The following is a 20,946-nucleotide window of genomic DNA, read 5'->3' as shown; positions in this document are numbered from 1 at the left end:
TATTAATCTTTAATCTTCATTTAAAGTAGTACATATTAGATTTTTCAAAAGAAGAGTGGGAAGCATATACATATACATATACATATATAAATAAGTATGTGTATATTTCACCAAAATGTGTATATTTCACCAAAACAAATAAATATGTGTATATATAAGGATTAAAGCAGCTTATTTATACTAGGCGTCGATCACCCAGCTTTTTTTGGGAAATAACTTCCTATTACCAGTAATCTCGATGGTCTTATAACCAATAATATATCCTACGTAGATGTCCAAAACAAATAGGTCGACAACACCCAGTAGGAAAAGGAAAAAAAAAAAAAGAAAAAAAAAATTTAAGGAGAAATTTAAGGATTAAAGGATTCATATATATATATATATATATATATATTATATAGATAGAGAAATATGTGTTACCTGATAATTGAAGATATCTTCATGCATCTGCATTGTCCTTCTAATGGAATCGACATTGTGCTTGCCAAGCATCCTATCCATGAAGTTGTGAATCTTATTCTCCAATTTGCTCCTCCGAGACTTCACCTTAAGCCCAGTGTTCAAGAAATAGTTCCAATCATCCACACCATGCACAGTAAAGCTGTTGCTATTTGGTGAGGTCCCTAATAGATTGACGGCGTATTCAATTTTGGTTCCCATACCTGAACAAACTGCAAGCCAAGAATTAATGTTAAAAGATGAATAATACTAAGAGATCTCAATTTACAGTACTTTTGGAAAGAATATATATACAGAACCATTGCTCTAATTAAATTGTCTAAGGGGAACAAAAGAAGAAGAAGAAGAAGAAACATTGAATAAACTAATGTAAGTTTTTGTTTTTGTCCTATTTTTCACTTTTCTAATTATCTTCTTGTTTATTTAATTTTTTCAGTGGAGTTGGTGTGATATGTGAAGGCACTATGTGAAGGTGGAGACCGAGTGCTAGTTGACCCTAGCCCAAGTCTACAAGTCCTATTTTACATCTAAGCACCAAAGACCTAAAAGGAAGGGAGCCAAAAAAAAAAAAAAAAAAAAAAAAAAGATGAGATATACATATATATATATATATAGATATGTATATGATGTTGAAGTAATCTCCAACCAAATTGCTAGAAATCCAATCCTGGATATAGTGGAACATACATTTTCTCAAATTTACTCAAAAAAAAAAGGTTTTGCTTTATATTGTATATATTTACCAAGATTTTATTGGTTCCCCATATAGTTCACAAGCCTAGGCTTTATTCAGAGGAGTAAGATTAGTTTGGTACAAACAGGGGCTTTTCAGAGGTCTTGAGATTGAAGAGGGAACAAAAAGAATGGTGGAGAAATTGCATAGCTAGAGATGAAGCTAAGAAAGTGTAATCAAACAGTAGTCAGACAATGAAAGAGGAAGAAAAATGAAAATGGGATGTGGGCAATTTTTGAGACCAAAAATGGGAAGTGGGTCTATCTTCTTTCTTTTCTTTTTTTTTTTAAGCCCCTTCTCTGTATCTCAATGTACTTATGCTTACACCATCATTGGCCATAACAGTGGTCTTCATTTTCAGGCAAATTGCTCTCTAAAAAGTGTCCACTTCTTCCTGTTTCTCCTTGAAGATAAAAGTCCCTCTTTTGGCTTTCCCACACATGATGAAATCACCCATAATAATATTCAGATAAAAATAATTATTTGACCAAGTTCAGTAGAGGATCAAAGTGCTTGAAAGCAAACACAAAAATTAAAAATATCAATGAGATCTAGATTAAGGGGACCATAAGTATAGGTAACCCAAAAAAAATAAAAATAAAAATAAAGAGTTTGAAAAGCATGAATTCAACTATTTGATTATTAATCTGAACAATCTCTTTCACCCTCTTAATCTTTTGGCTGATATCTAAACAATAGAAAATAACCAATACAGTGAAAGACCATCATAATTGGACCCCAAGGCATAAAAAACATAGGATTCAAAGAATCATCAAAATCTTCAAATATTTTCTCAAACCAAGCAAAAAGAACACTGTTTTGCATCATATATATATATATATATATATATGAAAAGCTCAACTTGAGAATCATATTGTTATGATTCAAGAACGTACCTGAAAAAAAGAGAGTCCGGGTTTTGATTCTCACCTCTGTAGCTCATTGAAAATTTCCCACCTTCATGCCAATACTACTCCATCAAACCATACAAGCTGGTATAAATTTTGATTGGGAAGCTAGAAAACTTGGGAAAATTTCTTTAAGAAAAATCACCAACCCAAATAATTTCTCTCAATTAATCATGTTTCTGTTCTTCCGTACTCGGGGACGGAGCAATCTAAGCAGACAACTGTGATGGGAATTCAGAGAAGATTCTTTGACACCGCTACACCAGCAAATCTATTTGGCAGGCCAAAAAAAGAAAAAAAAGAAAAAAGAAGAAGAAACCAGTAATCCTTCAGTATAAAAAATTGTTTACTGGAGAAGACCCAACAAAGCGAGAATAACCCCCCACAATATGCCTTTAAAATATATCATAATCATAGTGTTAATAATTCAAGGGCATGACAGCCTGTGAAAGTTTTGGGGAGGCCAAGAAGAAGAAAAAAAAAAAAAAATTTAGAGCTTGGTGAATTTGCAATATGTGTGTCTGTGTATATGGGTTTGTGTGTGTGATATATTTTTGTGGGGAGAGAGAGAGAGAGAGAGAGAGATTAAATATTTGGTTTTTTTAAATTTGTATTTGGAATGAATTTGTTTAATTTATTAATTATTATTATTATTATTATTATTTTTTTTTTAGTAATTGTATATATATTTTGTGATGTGCTGTAACATGGTGGGAGGAAGGTCAAAGAAGAGGGGCCACAATGTTTATATATAAATGTGTGTGTATATATATATATATATTATATAAAAATATATTGAAATAAATAGAAAATAAAAACCAAATGACAATCCTAAACAAGAGCCAAGGTAGGCCAGTGAGCAAGATATTCCAGACAAAGTCTTTCAGGACATCAAGATATCCCATGATGAATGATGGAAACATTGTGTGCTTCCTTCTTACAATATAATACCCATTTTTTAATATATATATATTTATTATTATTTTTTTTTCGTTTTTTAATTTTTTATTTATAGAAATTCAATGAAGCCCCATTTGATTATTCTCTCCGTACTGAAAAAACCTATATCTGATCCAGCCTTATGATTCAGAGATTTTATCAAAGGTACAAAATTTTCAGGTGTTGGTATTCCATAATTCATATATATATATATATATATATTTTTTTTTTCTATTATATAATAATACTAAAAGGGACATTTGGATGTGAAACATCCACATCCTGCTCAGGTACCGAACAGCTTGCAGTAACTGTGTGGACTCCCCAAATTTGTCAAATGTCAAAAAGATTCTTGATGATTAATTTTTGGTTTGAAAATTAATAAGTTAATTTTCTTAGTACTGTCTAATTTCATGGATTAAAACCAAGTCCTTCAAAAATAGTAATTAAAAAAAGTTTATGTCGTCCATCATTTACGATAAGGTTGGATTTGGATCCAAGAAACTTGGGGCGGATATTTTCATTGAAAATATCTTATAAATGTAATTTTCATTGACTTCAAGAGAGAAAACAATTAACAGTCATACATAAACAATCAAACATCAATTTTGAGATTAAAATTTCGAGAATTAGTTTTATTTATTCGTGTGTACCAAAATTTGATGGAACAGTTTTCGTCCTTTATTTTCCACTTACATTACACGTAACATTGCTTCCCTGCATACGTGACAAACGGTATAAAATATCTTATTAAATAGGTCCTTTGAATTCCAGTTGTAGCTTATCATTGCTCTTTTCGAATTTTTCTACTGTTTTGAACACTACCAGAAAACAAAATTTACCACTTATCCATAAAACCCAAATCTCATATGGTTATGATTAAGGTGAAAAAATTATTAAAGAAATTTTTATTTTTTTTTTTTTCAAAAACGAAAAAAAAGAAAAAAAAAAATGTGGATTAGAGATGAGCAAAAAGGGAACTTCCCAGGCATATCGCTTTCGTCCAAAAGCTAAAGGGCCAAAACATACCTGTCCTGAAGCAATTAAAAATCCCACAAATTTGGCTTTGAAAATACAAAGAAGTTTTGTGATCCGGGGAAATCACAACCACACATGTCCACATGCCCTCTAAACAATATAATACATAATTTTGCCTTTTATAATTTATAAATTGTGGGCATGGCTTTCCTTGTCTTCTACTTGTTTATTGTCTCCCCCCAGTATCCCAATGCTAGCATGGGGTTATGTCCTCCGTGCCCCATCCTCCATCAACACCTTCAATATATATGTATATACACATATCCCTTTCTATTTGCCTTCACATTCATGCATGCATGAGCATAAAGGAACATGCCGTTGCATACTAATGCTTGATCATGTACATATGCATACGTAAATATATGTATCATATGCATTATTGTCATATTCTACGTATTGTGAATTTCTGTTTTATATATATATATGGATAGTGTCAGGCTCTCATCAGATCTGATTGGTTGTAACGTCAATACATCATTAAGATATTTATATAAGCTCATTAGATAGTTTGAAATATAATTAATGAAATGAGAAAATCATGTCTATTATTGTGAAAATATTTTCTAGGAGTGTTCAAAATTGTTTTAAATTAATTTATAAAATAATATATTCTTATTTTCCTCATAAAGTTTAATTTATTATTTGCATCCCTATCATACATAACGATAGAGAAATTTGATATTTCTTTTATGAGCACGCCAAAGATTTTAACTATTGATTAAAATGACGTGTGAAGTTGGGTTTCAAGGCGGTTTGATAGCGATGGAATTTCGGACTAGATGTGACATATGTATTACTATAGATATATAGATATCTTAATTTATATATATGGGAGAATTTAAGATATAGTCCGATCCAAATGATTGAACCACATGAACAGTGAAATTATGCTTAGATAAGCAAAAAAAATAATAATAGTAATTATGAGAATTGGATAAATTTGACCGATCGAGAATTCGAGATCTATCTCATCCTTGGAGAATAGTCTGTTGGCTTGGCCCTATCAATAAGAACATAAAATCTCACTTAATTGGTTCTTGTACATATTTTTCAACCTTCAATTTTCTTTTTCTTCTAAAGATTATTGACGTGAATAATAGTCCTAATTTAAAACACACACACGCATATATATACATACATACAAAGAGTTTCTTGGGTAGGTATTCTAAATAAAAATTTATTCTGGATTCATCTTATTATAAATAATATAACTTTAAAAAGAAAAAAATTAATAATATGATGAATTCTCTAAACAAAAATTTGTTTAGAATTTTGAATAAAAAGCTGTGTGTGTGTCAATATATATATATATATATATATATGTATATTATGTATTATTTCTCCCTAAGCTAAATACGTTGTGATCATATAAAATTAATAATACAAGGGCTGCTTGGATCTCGTGAAATGTATATTGGGTTTCGTGTTTGAAATACTAAAAAAAATTTCTTATCAAATATATGGCAGGGAATGATTGTAGCAGTCTGTGTCATTAGCCATGATCAGCTTGGTTTAAATAAACTCTTTTATTTTTATTTTTATTTTTATTTTTTTGTGAAATGGTTTAAATAAACTCGAAACCATTTGATCGGGATAATTAGAATATATAATAAGATAAAATTGTAGTCAATTTTCAGCCCGAACATACAAATTCATGGAGTTCGTCAAAATGGTTTTTCTTTTTAACTTTTTCCAAGGTACCAAAATAGCTCTTAAATTCACGGGAAATTATGTTAAATTAAGAAAAAAAATTCATAATTAATATGGTGTATTAATCAAATTTTAGCAATCGACTATAGTTAAAAAAAAAAAAAAAACAAATATAAACTTGTCATAATCAATCCGATATTTGTAAAAATAACAGAAGTCAAAGCCATGAAAAGAAAAGCAAACCAAACCGATCATGCACTCTATAAATTTCAAAACCCACATAAATTAAAACTTAATTATTTTGGAAGTACGTCTAGTAAAATTAATTTGCTTACTTCGATTCTTGTTATAAGTCTATAGCTTCTTCGCTGGCCCCAAAGCCAAAAGAAAATATTAAGAGTATCTCCAATTATTTTCTTTATTAGAGCTTATGTGTCAAGAGATTTGAAAAATGTTGAATTTTAGATAGTATAATATCTATTCATATATATTGTTTATTAAAATTTATTTTTTAATGGATTCTATTTAAAATTTAAAATGAAATGAATTTACATATAAAAAAAAAAAAGTTATAAATTGATAATGAAAGAGAAGAGAGAGAATATGTTGAATATATATATATATGTATATATATTGTTACTCTGCTTAAATGAGATGAAATTGATAGAACAGCATTTGAAAATGTTCATATTCTTGAGATGGTTTAATTAGTAAATTACCATTTGTCAAAAAGTCAGCCATCCACATGACAATCAATTTCAACAACCTTATAATAAATTAGAAAATGTGTGAGATTATATAATCCAATTCCACTCTTATTGGAGTATACACGTTGTGATTTCCTATGTGATTTTGTTTAATTTGGTGGAGCTTTATATAAATTATTTTCCAAGCAATTGTCAGTTTTCGTTGATTTATATCTATATATATATATATATATAGATATGAGGAAGAAGACTGCCATCACTTTGGTATCAACTTCGATCGAAATGCTTCTTTCACATCATAACGTCACCGCATCCGTATTTATACCATTCATTTATTTTATTATTAATTAGTTTGTAGCAGTGTCTAACAAAATTTGACTGTAAGTAACCCAATTTGATTCACAGGCACTTGCTTTCATATCTAACACATCATTTGTAAATGTATATTTATATATTGGACAATATTAATGTGTCCAAATATGTTTCTTCTTCTTGAAGCAAAAAGAAAAATGTCTAATCTTACTTTCTCTCTTTCCCTTAAATTTTAGGTTTTGTTAATTTATATTCTATAAATCAAAGATAATGTTGTTTTTGTTAAAAAGAATTGGCATCTTTTTAATTTAAAGATTATCATGAATCTTCCCCCACGACAGGTAAAAATAATTTTTTTGCTATCAAGCCTCACATTGGTGAAAATGGCATTTGAATATCCTAAATAAAGGGGACAAGCACATTTGTAATTTGTTACAACTACTTTTGTTTATATTTCCTCTAATGTTATTTAGCACTTATTTAATTACTCCTAATTCTGTAAATGCTCTTAAGCTAAATCGGTGCTAATGAATAACTAACCCGCAATGAATAGGGAAGGTATAGTAATGCTGTGAAAGACCACTTTTACCAAGTGGAATCAATTTTCTTCCTTGATGTTTTTTTTGCCATTAATTTTCTCCTTAATTGACACCTACCTTTTCTATGAAGCGACAACTTTGTGGCATTTGACTGCGACGCAGCCGAGTAACCAAATTAATAATAATAACAATAAACAACTAGCTTGGTGCCTTCAAAAGATTATACACTCGGCTTTTAAAGTCTTTTGTTTTTTTTTTTTCAATTTACAAAGTATTTTTTTCAATTGAAGTATACTGATTCTCTTAATAATAGTAAGTGGACCACTAGATAAACTCTGGACCTGTCAGACAACTCAATTAGCATATATGTCCACGTATCTAAAACATCCATGTAACCTCTAATATTTGTCGGGTGCAAAAGAAAAAGAAAAGAAAAGAAAAAAAAAAAAAACTATATAGTATTTGTCCAGTTTTGGATATGCATGCATTGTAACATGTTTGACTGATTGTTTTTATATGCAAGATCGTCAAAACAATATGATCCAACTCAACCCCTTCTAGGTAAGATAAATATATATTATTACATAGAAATTAATTTAAAAGAAAAAGGGACCTACAAAATATACACCTTCTTTACCATAAATCAATGCATTTTCATAAGCTATGTATCAAGAATTCACATTTAGTCTGAGATCAGTACTGTAAAAATTTCAGATGACTACTTATTATATGCATACTTTATTCAAGTAGATTATTCATTGCTTCAAAATTAGTTAAAAATATATAGTAGATAGTTAGCCCCCTAACTTCCATTGGCTAGTCTCATAGCTCTTCATTATTGTTAAGCACTAAAAGTTTAACTGCTGTATATATTATTTTAGTGATAAAAGCTCAATTAACAAACGCCATATTGATATGTCAAAAAAAAAAACAAAAAAAAACAAAAAAAAAAAACACATCATATTGATTGTACAGGGGACTGTTCAAGGATTAATTTGATCTCTTTAGTTAAACAGATATAGAAATAGAATGATATTTTTATAAGATGGACTATTTATTATGTTTTGTATATTTGAGATTTCAAGAATATTTATTTCATAGGAATATTTATTTCCTAATTTTAAAAAAATTTTATTTTTTTCAAAGAGCTAATTATATATTATTTCATTTGAAGTATAAATATTTTTATCATATTTAAAATATATTTAAATCGAGATTAATTATTATAAATTAAAAATACATGTTTAATTAATTTTTATCAAATTTGATTTTTTTGAGAAGAAATTTTTTTTTTTATAATTAAACATTAAATGCAATTCAAAATAATAACTAAACATATGAATATGAATATTTATTTTTTTAAAAATTTATATAAATAGATATTTCTATTATTAGAAATAACCATTTTGTATATTAATGATGACCTAAAACTTTTTTTGTAATAGGTTTTTTAATGTATAAGGTATTGAGACACCCTTATCGAATGCATATGTGCAATTATGGCCAAAAGGAAGGGGATATATAATGAAGGAAAAGGAGATGTAAATAAGTTGCTGACTCTCATGAAAGGTGGGGGACAGCACGCAAAATAAATTCATATATATTTTTATATTACAAAAAAATACATATATCTTTATTTAATTATTTATTTTCGGTAAATAATACATATATCTTTATGTATCTTTGTTAATATGTTATGAAAGATAAAACTTATCCTTATACGTACAGAAAAAATAAATAAATAAATAAAGTGAACAATGAAGACAAAAAAAAAAGCTTGGCATCTCATGTTGTTGATTGGATTGGAATAAGCACGCGTTGTAGCCTATTTGAGGCACAATCCCTTATATAAATGGGCCCTACTTTCTCTCTCTCTCTCTCTCTCTCTCTGCCCCTGACACCTTCCAGTTGTTTGGTAAACAATACCTTCCATTGTCATCATCATCATCATCATCTCCCTTCTCTACTCTCAAGGGGCCTCAAACCAAACAAAAATATGTCATCCAAAAATCTTTTTACCCTAGTGTATATAGAAATGGGATTAGTAAAGCTATTTTCTCGATGAATGAACTTTTTTTTTCTTCCTTTAGATTAAAAATGTAAAGATTCAACGCGGATGAATGTTGTAAGAAACAGTAATTTTGTCTTTATAAATGCTTAGCCAATGGTATTTAGTTAGAAACCCTCATTCAAAAATAAAAAATCATAATCAATAGCAACTTCTCACTTCACAACTATGCCCAATTACGATACATATATGTCCAGTTTAGTTTATCTTAAAAGGTACCTAATGATTTAGCAATCAAGAAGGGGCTCCGTTTTCTTAACCTCAATTATGCGCACTTCGTATTTTCTCACCTCATGAGTACTCTTTCATCAAATTTTTTTGGTTATTCATACATAATATATACAGACAAAATAAATTTCCATTGACCTCTTTTAATTAATAAGCATCAAGTGATTCAAACCCACATGTTTCTCATTTTGCCAATAATATATATGATGCATCGGTTCCCAACAAGAAAATAAAAACAGAAAATATATGTTTTCCATAGAAACGTTTATACATATACAATCAAAATATTCATTTAACATTGACATATATATACATATATATATTATATATATTATCACTACCTTATTGAATTAATTATCAAAAATATTCTTAACTGTACTTGAAACATGTCCATAACACAAACGAAGATTGATTTACGTTGCTCAAAATATAAACCAATCAACTAGTATATAAACCTAACAAATTAAGAATAATATTATGACGTACTGTTTTTCAATTGAATGTTAAGCCAAATTATTATCTATTGTATATCATATCTTGAATAGAATATATATATGTATCCAGTTTTGATCTAGTTGTTTTTTAACTCATCTTATAATGTACATAATTTTGATGCCATACAATATTAAATGGGGATTAAAAAATGTATAAATTTTTTATTTTTTTAATGGAAAAATCGAGTGTGATCTACAAACCATGTACAGTTTAATTGGTAATAGTCATTAAAAAGCTCTTTTTTCCTTACTAAATTTTAAGATTAAAAAATAAAAATAAATGCTGTAATACCATTTATGATTTGCATATTTTATTCTTATCTAAGTAAGTATAAGATGGGATAGATATTCTACTAAATCTTAAATCCTTTATTATACATGTATCTCACAGTTAGTCAGCAAACTTACCTATTACATCCAAGACTAGATATATAGTGTCTAAGAAATTCTTTACCATGAAAGACAATGACGAGAGAACATCAATAATGTAGGGAAAGGATCATGTGTACTCATACCATGAACCAAACAAAATCTTAAAGTATTAATTATGTAACAATAACAATAATAATAATAATAAGATAAAGAAAGACACACATATGATAGGATAAGTATATTACAACAAATCTTTGGCAGCATGTGATAAGTCTAACCATTTAATTAATAAATACCATGATTGGGAATCTAACCTATATATTAAGGCTAATCTCTTTTTATTATCTATTTTAAAGATTACAACTTACAAGCTGTATTTACACTATAAATAAAATTGAACTTCATCATCCTGATGGATACTCCAAAAGTTTTAACGTATTAAATAAGAGAATGAATGAATATATATGTATATATATATATATATATGTCTTTGCTTGGTTAGGACCATGTACTTCATGATCATCGTGGCATCCATGGTGTACCCCACCAAACGAAACCCCACCAATATAATTGGCTCCCTCTATACTTGTTAGCTTGAATTTGAACCAATGGCAACCACATTAATTGTTGTCATGATCCATAGATCCATCAAAGGTCACATTCACAAAGCTATCTTTGGTGAGATACGACCTAAAATTGTTATGTGTCATGGTTTTATATGTCCTATATGGGGTCCAAATGGTTCAAATGACACTTGTAACTTACCCAACCATGGGGAGCTATCTCATTACTCTTTTATCATGTATTTGTTTTATCCAAGTGGACAAGATCTAATGGTCACTTTGTGATTTGACTTGTTTTGGGGATTAGTTCTTTTGATTATTATTTGAGATTCTTCGTGGGCCTTTTTCTTTTTAGGAGAGTTTGAAATTTGATCATATTAAATAAAAGCAATTGACTCTCTTCTTGATTTAGTTTTTCACATTAATTAATCTTAGTGAAAATTTTCCATTTCGTACTATTAGAGTTTTAGAGACGCATCAATTCTAAATTGGCATCTCTTTAGAATGTGAAAGCCACTTACCAAACCACATATGCAGCTAGCAATTTGGATGTCTATCCTAAAACACACACACACACACACACACATATATAAAAGAGAAATCTGTCAGTTTCTCTCTAAGCTTAACATGCATCTTCGTAAGGCAAATGGGCATGTACTTTGATGAAGGAACAATTAGCAAGGTTGCGTCTTCATCTGTATCTAATATCTATATGATTATGTTTCTGTTTTTGATATAAAAGTGATTGATTCACCAGAAATAATACAACAAATAGAATATCATCTTCCTCGTATTCATGTTACCACTTATATACAGCTAAATATCAAAATTCTCTTCAAGCAAAAAATAAAATGAAATAAAATAAAATATCAAAACTCTCTTCTGTGCTCATTTTTTTAGATTATTTTCCATCTCTTTTTATTTTCTTAATTTAATTGTTATCTTCTTTTTTTTTTTGGTTTTGGGTTTTTTGGACTTCTCAACTCCTTTTTTTTTTTTTCCTGAAAATAATAGAGGGCAGAGCCCACAACTCTAAGAAGAGAAAAATTAAAAAAAAAAAAAAGGCAAAAAGAAAAAGGAAAAATGTATATATGTGTATCATGTCTGTATGTATGTATGTATAGAAAGATAAAGTGCTATTAAAAAAAAATGAATATAGAAAAATAAGTTCATTATTCCAGGACCTTTTCATGAAATCAACCTTACAAGTGGTACAGTGGAGCACCTGAGTTGGGTCCCGGGACCACCGAACCGGGATTGTGTTGAAATCAGAGTTTAATCACTTTTTCTCCTCTAAAATAAAAATAAATAAATAAATAAAAACGTAAGAAATAAGATAATTATTTGCAAGATAGCTTCAATTTTCTTATCCAATTTTTATTTTTTATTTTTATATAAAAATCAATTTTAAAGGATTTTTTTTTTTTTTTTTTTTGGTTGTGAAAAATGAATAAAGAAAGGGGTCACGGCTCACACTTGAAGAGAAGATTCTAATAGGCATCAATCTTGAAAATTTTGAAATCCATTGCCACCAGTTCACTTCCCACATTCAATGCATCAGATTCGAAGTATGACTTCCTAACCAATAAAAAAAAAAATGGCCCATTAAAAAAATTTCTTAAAAAAAAAAAAGTGGAAGAGAAAAATGAATAAATAATATAAAATAAAGCTTTTTTGGTTTTCAAAAAAGACCACAAGGAATCTCTCTATTTTTGGGCCAAAGCTTATCTACTCTGGATCCAATAACCTTTTCTTAATTTACTATGATATCCTCTCATCCCACGTTGTTCGAATACTTTTTTTTGTCATTCTGTGTTGTTTACATTTATCATGCTGCCCCCCCTCTCAATTATTGTTCTATAAATTATTTATTCTTTTTAGTTTTCCTTAGTTTTATTTTTTATCATTTTGTACGAACTACAAAGGAAGATGAATATGTTGGAAATTAATCAGCAAGACCTTGCATTATTATTAAAAGACTATACAGTATGATTTTTATTCTCTCTCTCTTCTTTTTTTGTAATTTTTTGTAAGTTGAGATTTAAAAATTAAGCTAGTATTGATGCACACATATAAATGTGTTTTCAAATTTAAAAAAAAATAAAATTAAATAAAATTAAAAAAAAAAACCCTTTGAGAGTTATATATTTAGTTTACCCAATTAAAAATGGATCAGAAAAAGTAGGTTGATGCATAATCACATGGAAGATACATAGGTTGGGAGGACAAGTCAGAATTAAGAAATGAGGAAGGCAACAAACAAAGATCTTGAGATTGATAGCATTGCTCAATAGAAGATCTGTTTGTTTAGTGGGAAAATTATAATTTAGGAAAGACAGGAAAGGAATTTAATTGGTGATTGGATGGTGATATAGAGAGTTGCCATATCTTAATTAATTTCCACAGCCACAAACCACAAAAATACAAAGCCCATGATTTGAAATTACTAATATAGTTAACATTTTTATTATTATAATTTTATCCTCTTTTAATTTTTTGAAAAGTTAGTAGAGGAAGTTACTAGCTATATAGGCTGGTTGAACACGAAAGAAAAGCTAGCTAGTTATATATATATGGTTGCAAATCTAGCTAGACTGATTAAATACTTAGTGTAGGGTCATAGAAATTCACATTACCAAGGCAAATCTAGCAGCAAAAAGCAAAATCACATTCTTATGACTTAGTAACATTAAATCAGCCACAATTTCTTTGTTTTTGGTGTAAGCTTTACAATGCCCTAACAAAGCAGCCCAAACTCCAACATTATTGCAAGAATAGTTGATAAAATTTAATGGGGTCAAGGCCAAACATTCATCCCCCCATGTACTCAAATTGTAACTCTTTTGTCAGGTTGTTCTTTGTAGTAGCAACTGCCTCGTTTTGAATGGATAATAGATCTTTGGTACTATTCAGAGGACCCAACGAACAAACAGTTTTAACATCTTTGCAAAAAAACATGTAAACCCAATATTTTGGTGATGGTTTGTCTTTTTGGAGACAACACAAATGACAATATTATCGCAATAGAATCTTCCTTTAATTCCTAAATTTAGGGGATATATATTGGTAATTACTTTGGAAAAGAATAATTGTTGTACTACCTTAACCTAAATATCGGTTGGGGGAAAAAAAAAAAAAAAAAAAAAACAAAAGGCTTATAGCTTTATCAGAATAATTGCATGTCCAACTCAATAACTATGGTTTTTAGAGGACAGTCGAAATGATAATGATCACATCTAGCTAGGTCTTTAGCTTGACCAACAAAGTTAACATATGTCTAAAAGATAAATTTGAATCCTCTACTTGTTAATCTTCAATGCTTGTTAATAATTATTTCTTTCATACTAAAAAGAGATATTAATACATGTCTAATATGAATTATATTATCTTTTTGAAAATTTTTATTGTAAATAATATTATCTTATCCATTAAATTGAAGATCAACTGTTGAGACTTAAAAAAAAAAAAAAAAAAAAGGAGAAGCTGAGGATCCTAATCAATAGTAATCAACAACTATGATTTTTTAAAAATATTTTTCACAAACAAGGAATGAGTTGGCCTTGTACTTTTTGGGCTAAGACTTAAGTGGGTAGTTGGGAGTCTTGGAGGATTACCAAAAAATGGGAAATAAGCTCAAAATGGGAGCATTTCAGTTTGGGCCTAAGAGCCATCCTGATAAAGTCCATTTTCCGAAATTCCAAGTGCCACGTGGCTTCATTTACTCGTTTGGCAGTAGCAACTTGGATTCATTCTATCCACAAAAATGGCACTGCCACTACAGTACTGCAGGCTTAACTCACCAACCAATCAAAACTTGCTTCCTATCAGCATTCCCTCGGAAGCAGCAGAAGAAAAGAGAAATGTAAAATGGAATAGAAAAAAGATTGAATCTTTTGGATACAAAGAGAAAGAAAAACAAAAACCCAGTTGGTAAACTTTAGCCAAAATTTTATCTTGTGGGAATTTACCTGGTTTGTAGTGGATTTCCCACTCTCATTCAATGGTGGGTGCATTCTCACCATCTCCGACCAACACTGCCTTGTCTTTTAACCCATCTCCTTCATCTTCACCTTCCCATTTGTCACTGCTAATCAAGGTACTCTTTTGAATACCCCCATATATATATATATATATATATATATGTATGTATATATATATATATATATTCACTGTTTCATGATTTTTTATTATTATTATTATTATTTTTTTTTTTTATATTGAATTATCAAGTTTCGTTAATGGGGTTATGTCTCGGGGTAAATGTTTGGCCAGAATTCCATCTTTGGTTCCAGCGGACTTTCTTCAAAACACAATTGTTTTCTTAGAGGTCAATTCTCTAGCAGACACTTTCTCCAGTTCAGTTCCAATCATGCCCCAAGAAATCGAGAAGGTAGTTGTTTTTTTTTCTCAAGTTATTTATGTGGAACTACAAACTCTGTGATATTGATAGAATTTGTGTAAATTAAGTTTCTTTCTTTTTCTTTTATGTTTTATTTGAATATTTATATATATATATATATATATATATATATATTAGCTCTATAACTCTTTATGTATTGTGTTTCAAAGTGTTTGATGAAATAGACGATATGGTCCAATCTACAATGGTAGTTTTAGTCATGATTATGCCCAGTGGGCGTGCACTATCTATGATGCCTTAAGTTTACCATTACAACTCTTTTGCGAAGCACATGAAATTTTTGGACTTCACGTCTTGATTATTGAACGTAAACAAATAAGCTAAACAATGAGCAGAATTCGTACATGCCATTACTTTCCTTCAGGTTATTGACAAGAAGTGAAAGACCATGTCATTTCTAACTCAATTCTTTTCCTTGGAATTCTTTGGAAATCACAAGAGAGCAGTTATTGTTTCATTTTGTAGAAAAAAAATGCTTGAGTTGAATCTCATTTAACCAGATCAATTTGAACGCAGCGATTTCAAACTTTTCTCGTGTTTCTTATATCTTATTTGCCAACAATTTGGTAGGTTTCTAGCAGTACTAGTATCTTTACAAATTGCGTAGAAAGTCTCATTGTGTTGGCATTTCAACTTCAGATAACGTGCTTCACAAAGTGTTTGTCGGAAGATTAAGTCTGAACACAATTTTCAATTTTTTTTTTTTTTTTTTTTTGGTTCCCAAATGATGAAGGACTTGTGGTATCACCGAGCTGTGTACTTCCATTAACCGAAGAAAATGTGGAAAAGGTTTTGGACGAGGTACGACCTGGCTTGATGGCCGATGGAGGAAATGTGGCGTTACATGAAATAGATGGCCTTGTTGTGATTTTAAAACTGCAAGGAGCATGTGGTTCGTGCCCAAGTTCAACAATGACACTAAAGATGGGAATTGAAACTCGACTGCGAGACAAAATACCAGAAATCATGGAAGTGGAGCAGATCCTGGATACTGAGACAGGTCTTGAGCTAAATGAGGAGAATGTCGAAAAGGTTAGACCAATTACCCCCAGGAAATATTCCAGGGTTTCCTGTACCTCTTTTACGCATCGGCATGATATATACCATAAGTAAAATTAATCATAGTTTTGTCATAAAGGTTTCATATGCTAAGGCTTGCGTTGTTTCAAAAGATATTAGGCCAACATTTCCAGTTTATTGTGTTTAGGAGAAGCATCATTTTTCAAACTAGAGTGAAAGTTAAAAACGATATGTGAATTAAACTTGCGATCTCCTTCCTCATGCTGGAGGAAAATAAGCTGCCTTATTAAAGTTTCACATTTCTTTTAGCTAAATTGTAAGAAAATGTTTGATTATACATTTTGTGTCAGGTGTTAATAACACACTATCTATTCTATCTACTAGCAGTTACAGCTTGTATACAAGTGCTGGCTATTCATTGCAAAATTCACAAGTTTCACAGTTCTTTTAGCTAGATTATAAGATCATGTTTGATTGTACATTTTGTGTCAGGTTTGGCTAACATATCATCTATTCTGTCAACTAGCACTTACAGCTTGTATACAAGTGCTGACTATTCATAGCAAAATAACAAGTCTTACAGTTCTTTTAGCTAGATTATTAGATCATGTTTGATTATACATTTTCTGTCAGGTTTGGTTAACATATCATCTATTCTGTCAACCAGCACTTACAGCTTGTATACAAGTGCTGGATATTCATTTCAAAATTCATTAGACTAAACTTAAAAATCTTCATCCTCTGGAATCCACAAGGCCAGTTTGACTGCATCAACTAGTCAAATGAAATGTCTAGATGTTGAAGTCGTCGATCTTGCTTTCAATGCTTATTCGCTACAGGAAACTTATTTATTTGTGCTGCTTTTAGAAATCCAGCAGTATTTAACATTCATATGCTTGTAATTTTGAAACAAAAGTTTATTTTACAGATCATGTATTATGACAACTCGAAATTTTGTAGAAGAAAAAAATTTCAACCATTGAGTACTTGAGATAATTTCTTTCAGGTTCTTGCCGAGATTAGACCTTATCTTGCTGGCACTGGAGGTGGAATACTTGAGCTGGAAGAAATCAATGACTATGTTGTCAAAGTTCGGCTAAGTGGACCCGCAGCTGGGGTCATGACAGTCAGGGTTGCACTAACACAAAAACTGAGGGAAAAAATTCCTGCCATTGCAGCTGTACAGCTGATAGAATGATACATCCTCCGGAAATACAGTTATATATTGTAAAGCAGAGAATAGGGAAATAGTTTTTCACATCCAGTTTATTCATAGAGGAATAATGTAATTAAACATTTTACCTTTCAAAAGTTTTGATTTTGATGTTAATATATGTTATTTGGTTCTCCTTTGTGGATTAATTCTTGCTGATTCATGTCACTCTAATGGCTATAAAGGATAAGTACTGGTGAAATCCCATTAATATTATCCTCTAGTTGAAGCAGAGTGCGGTTAGTAATTTAAGCCCTAAACAAAACAGTGACTGTGCCTTGAACTCGAAATCCTATAAAACTAATTTCTTTTTCACTTTCACTTCTTCTTTCTTGAGTAGATTTGTTCATGGTAGCTTATCTCTATGGAATCAGATGAACGATGGGAAGAGTATCAACTTCTTTACCACAAATTTGTTTTAAGTTTTACCTTTTTTGGATGACACAATATACAAAATCTGCTAAACAAATTTATCATATTAATTTTGCATATAAGGCTGAGAGAAAATTCATGCTCGATAAGCGTGCTCTTGATCTTTCATATCCATATTTGATTCCATTTTTCACGTCCCACTCCAGTTGAGGAGGTGAATCCAAAAACTCTTGCATCTTTTCTCCTGCTTGATCAATTAGCTACTGCTCTATCTGATGCAAATCAATAAACAAGCTGGCAAGTGCAATTCAAACGGATAAAGAGCAGTTTAAATTTGAAAACATAATTACATCATATTATAATTGCAGGCATTACAAAAACATATATTCCCATATTTATACAAGGAAGCTAGATATGCATCATAGCCAAGGAGTGAGTATTTTTGTGACATTAGACTAGTATCAAAAAGTGGTCTGTCTATTAATAATCATCATCTTCTTCTCTTGGTCCAACAAATCTCCTCACAACAGCAGCAAGAGCACCAAGAAATACGAAGAGTAAAAATGTTTCAAACCCACCACCAATGCCAACAGCAACACTCGGGCCCGGAGTAAAGAACGAAAATGGCGACCAACCCCAGCCACCATAGAAGGGTACACCAAATCCATACCCATAACCTCCAACTAAAGGAGGGGCCACTGGAGGATTTATATAAATATTGGTCCTGCCAAACAAAAACGAGTCACTATTATCAAATCTTTGTCTAGTCCTGCATATCCAACTGATTAAATGCATACACAGAAACAATGATGAATCTGAAAAACTGAAGCTATGAAGAGTAAGTGCTAAAATTTTGTCCGTTTGTTATTTAAGCAACAATGAAAACATAATCCTAGAAACAAGCTTATGAACTCAACAAAACATAACTACTATATAACCCACCATTCAGATATCAAAAATTCAGATTTTTCACTTCAACTTGGGCCATATATCAGAATATGAAGATGATTGGGAATTGGATGAAACATTTAATGCAGGACCGGAAGGAAACTTCATTGAAAAGGAGTCACAAGCACATGATTTAAACAAAGACTACAGTATCAGTAAGTTCAATAGTGATCGTTTTCCTTTAATATATCGATGAGTTCATTTATCTGATACAGATCCACAGGCTGTATATTAAGCGAACCATCCTTACTCATTTAGATTTATTGAAGATATGCCAATAAAATCTAGATCAAGACTGTGCACCGCTTTTCTAACATTGAGAAAACAAGCTAATAGCAGAAAATTATTAAACTTAGAACTGTTACTGGTTTAAGCGAGCCTAATTGTCATAAAGTTGCACATGTATATACCCATATATATTTCAGTGTAGGTTTTTGTATGGCCTAATACACAAGCATGCTTTTAACAAAGTAAAAAAGTTGAAATGATATTTAGATTTATCATCATTTCTCTATTCTATACTGACTAAACTCCCAAAAAATATCTTAACCACTACCACCATTACAAACTTTAAATCCAGTTCAATTGGGAATTTTGCTTTGGAAAAATTGCTTGCCAATGAATCATATGCTTGTGCCACTAGAATATTGTAAGAAGGGAAAGCATAAACTGTGAAGCAACTTAAAATTTCAGAGATTATAACTTAAATTAAGAGAAAACAGAAGCTCAAACTTCAAGAGTGAACAACTAACAGCACAGAAGTTTTGAACATAATTTTTAACAATTCCAGTCTATAAAGCAGTTCGTGGTAAAGATTACAAAATTATACATAACAATTATACTTCGTACTTTCCAGCCAGGGAAAGAACTTTTCCATGCAAATGGCCCTTAAATTCACTACCTACACCTCACATATTTTTGCCCCAAAAAAGGCAAACATATGAGTGAAAAATTACATATAACAACTAATAATATTTCCCACAGAACGACAGAAAATGGAAAACGGGTAATTCAATTTTAAATGTTACATGCTCAATATCCAATACTAATTCATCAAGCCTTTCAATACAACAATTTCCTCATCAAAGCAAATTTAGTAACCAAACAAGTCCAGCACATTTCTATCAATTATCATTAATAGTAGGTAACACCAAAATCAGAATAAAACTCAAACCCCATAAGCAGTTGAACCAAAAAGTTTAAGTAGAATTTAATTTACCTTGAATTATTATTGGCTCTAGGAGCTGACCTAGGAGCCGAAGACCGGAACGCCTGGCCACCGACCCTACCGCCGGACTTTGCCGCCGATGCATCATGAACCGACCCCAATGTCAACACACCAGCAGCCAGTGTAACCATTGCCAGTTTTGCCAATTGGTTCTCATTCTTTCTATGCAATTCACAGCCCCCAAAAAGGAAAAAACAAAATAAATAAATAAAACTTTTTAGTAAACAGACACTTTTAGAAGAAATCAAAACACAGCTAAGTGAAATTAAGAAAAACCCAGTTGAGAAAATAGCGGTATTAGTACAGACCTGGAAGAATTGGAATCTTTGGGGTCATGGTTTGGTGGGAATCTGCATGAGATGGTGAAAGTTGAAGTGGATATCTTGGTTTTAAGCTTGTGGGTTGGTGAATAGAGGGCGTTGGCAAGGAAGCTCTGCTGGGATGAAGCTACGGACATTCTTGGTTTTCTGCTAATTGTGAACTAACTTGGGACTTGGTCGGTGTTTCTCACACCTTAACTGCTACAAGCTTTCTTTCTGAGTTTTCAGTTATCCTTTCTTCTTCTAATGTCTTTTGCTAGAAATGGAGATTTTTCTTTTCTGCTGACTTGCCCAAACAAGACCATCATCGTTCATTTTCTGATTCACATATTGCCACGTGGTTATGTACCAATGTCTTGTTTCAAAGAGTTTCAGTGGCATTTTTATTCCTGTTCATATAAATATATATATATAA

General features: G+C 30.6%; 3 protein-coding genes across 5 annotated transcripts in view; 1 reads left to right on the top strand and 2 right to left on the bottom strand.

The window, feature by feature from the left end:
* LOC107403651 (uncharacterized) overlaps window positions 1-2,687 on the bottom strand; it is a 3,976-nt gene extending 1,289 nt beyond the window's left edge. Inside the window, exons 1-2 of one of the 3 annotated variants that reach the window (XM_048469178.2) lie at window positions 2,123-2,687; window positions 421-671 (exon numbers count right to left, since the gene is read on the bottom strand). In XM_048469178.2, the coding sequence (XP_048325135.2) occupies window positions 421-671; window positions 2,123-2,135 (264 nt within the window). In that variant the 5' untranslated portion in view covers window positions 2,136-2,687. Of the gene's footprint in view, window positions 1-420; window positions 672-2,088 lie in introns of all 3 variants that reach the window. The other 2 variants (XM_048469181.2, XM_048469184.2) reach the window with 2 other exon arrangements.
* A 12,108-nt stretch (window positions 2,688-14,795) lies between these two features.
* Window positions 14,796-17,797, top strand: LOC107403652 (nifU-like protein 3, chloroplastic). The gene is made up of 4 exons (XM_016010561.4): window positions 14,796-15,106; window positions 15,283-15,400; window positions 16,164-16,462; window positions 17,457-17,797. The coding sequence occupies exons 1-4, from the start codon at window positions 15,011-15,013 to the stop codon at window positions 17,646-17,648; spliced, it is 705 nt and encodes a 234-aa protein (XP_015866047.1). The 5' UTR covers window positions 14,796-15,010; the 3' UTR covers window positions 17,649-17,797.
* Window positions 17,798-18,362: 565 nt separating this feature from the next.
* Window positions 18,363-20,843, bottom strand: LOC107403653 (uncharacterized). The gene is made up of 3 exons (XM_016010562.4): window positions 20,520-20,843; window positions 20,203-20,373; window positions 18,363-18,759 (listed from the first exon to the last, which is right to left on the bottom strand). The coding sequence occupies exons 1-3, from the start codon at window positions 20,666-20,668 to the stop codon at window positions 18,516-18,518; spliced, it is 564 nt and encodes a 187-aa protein (XP_015866048.2). The 5' UTR covers window positions 20,669-20,843; the 3' UTR covers window positions 18,363-18,515.
* Between the last annotated feature and the right edge of the window lie 103 nt (window positions 20,844-20,946).

This window comes from Ziziphus jujuba, chromosome 1, assembly GCF_031755915.1.
Source record: "Ziziphus jujuba cultivar Dongzao chromosome 1, ASM3175591v1".
In the NCBI taxonomy this organism is placed as follows: Eukaryota; Viridiplantae; Streptophyta; class Magnoliopsida; order Rosales; family Rhamnaceae; genus Ziziphus; species Ziziphus jujuba.
This window is presented reverse-complemented; position numbering and strand designations above follow the sequence as displayed.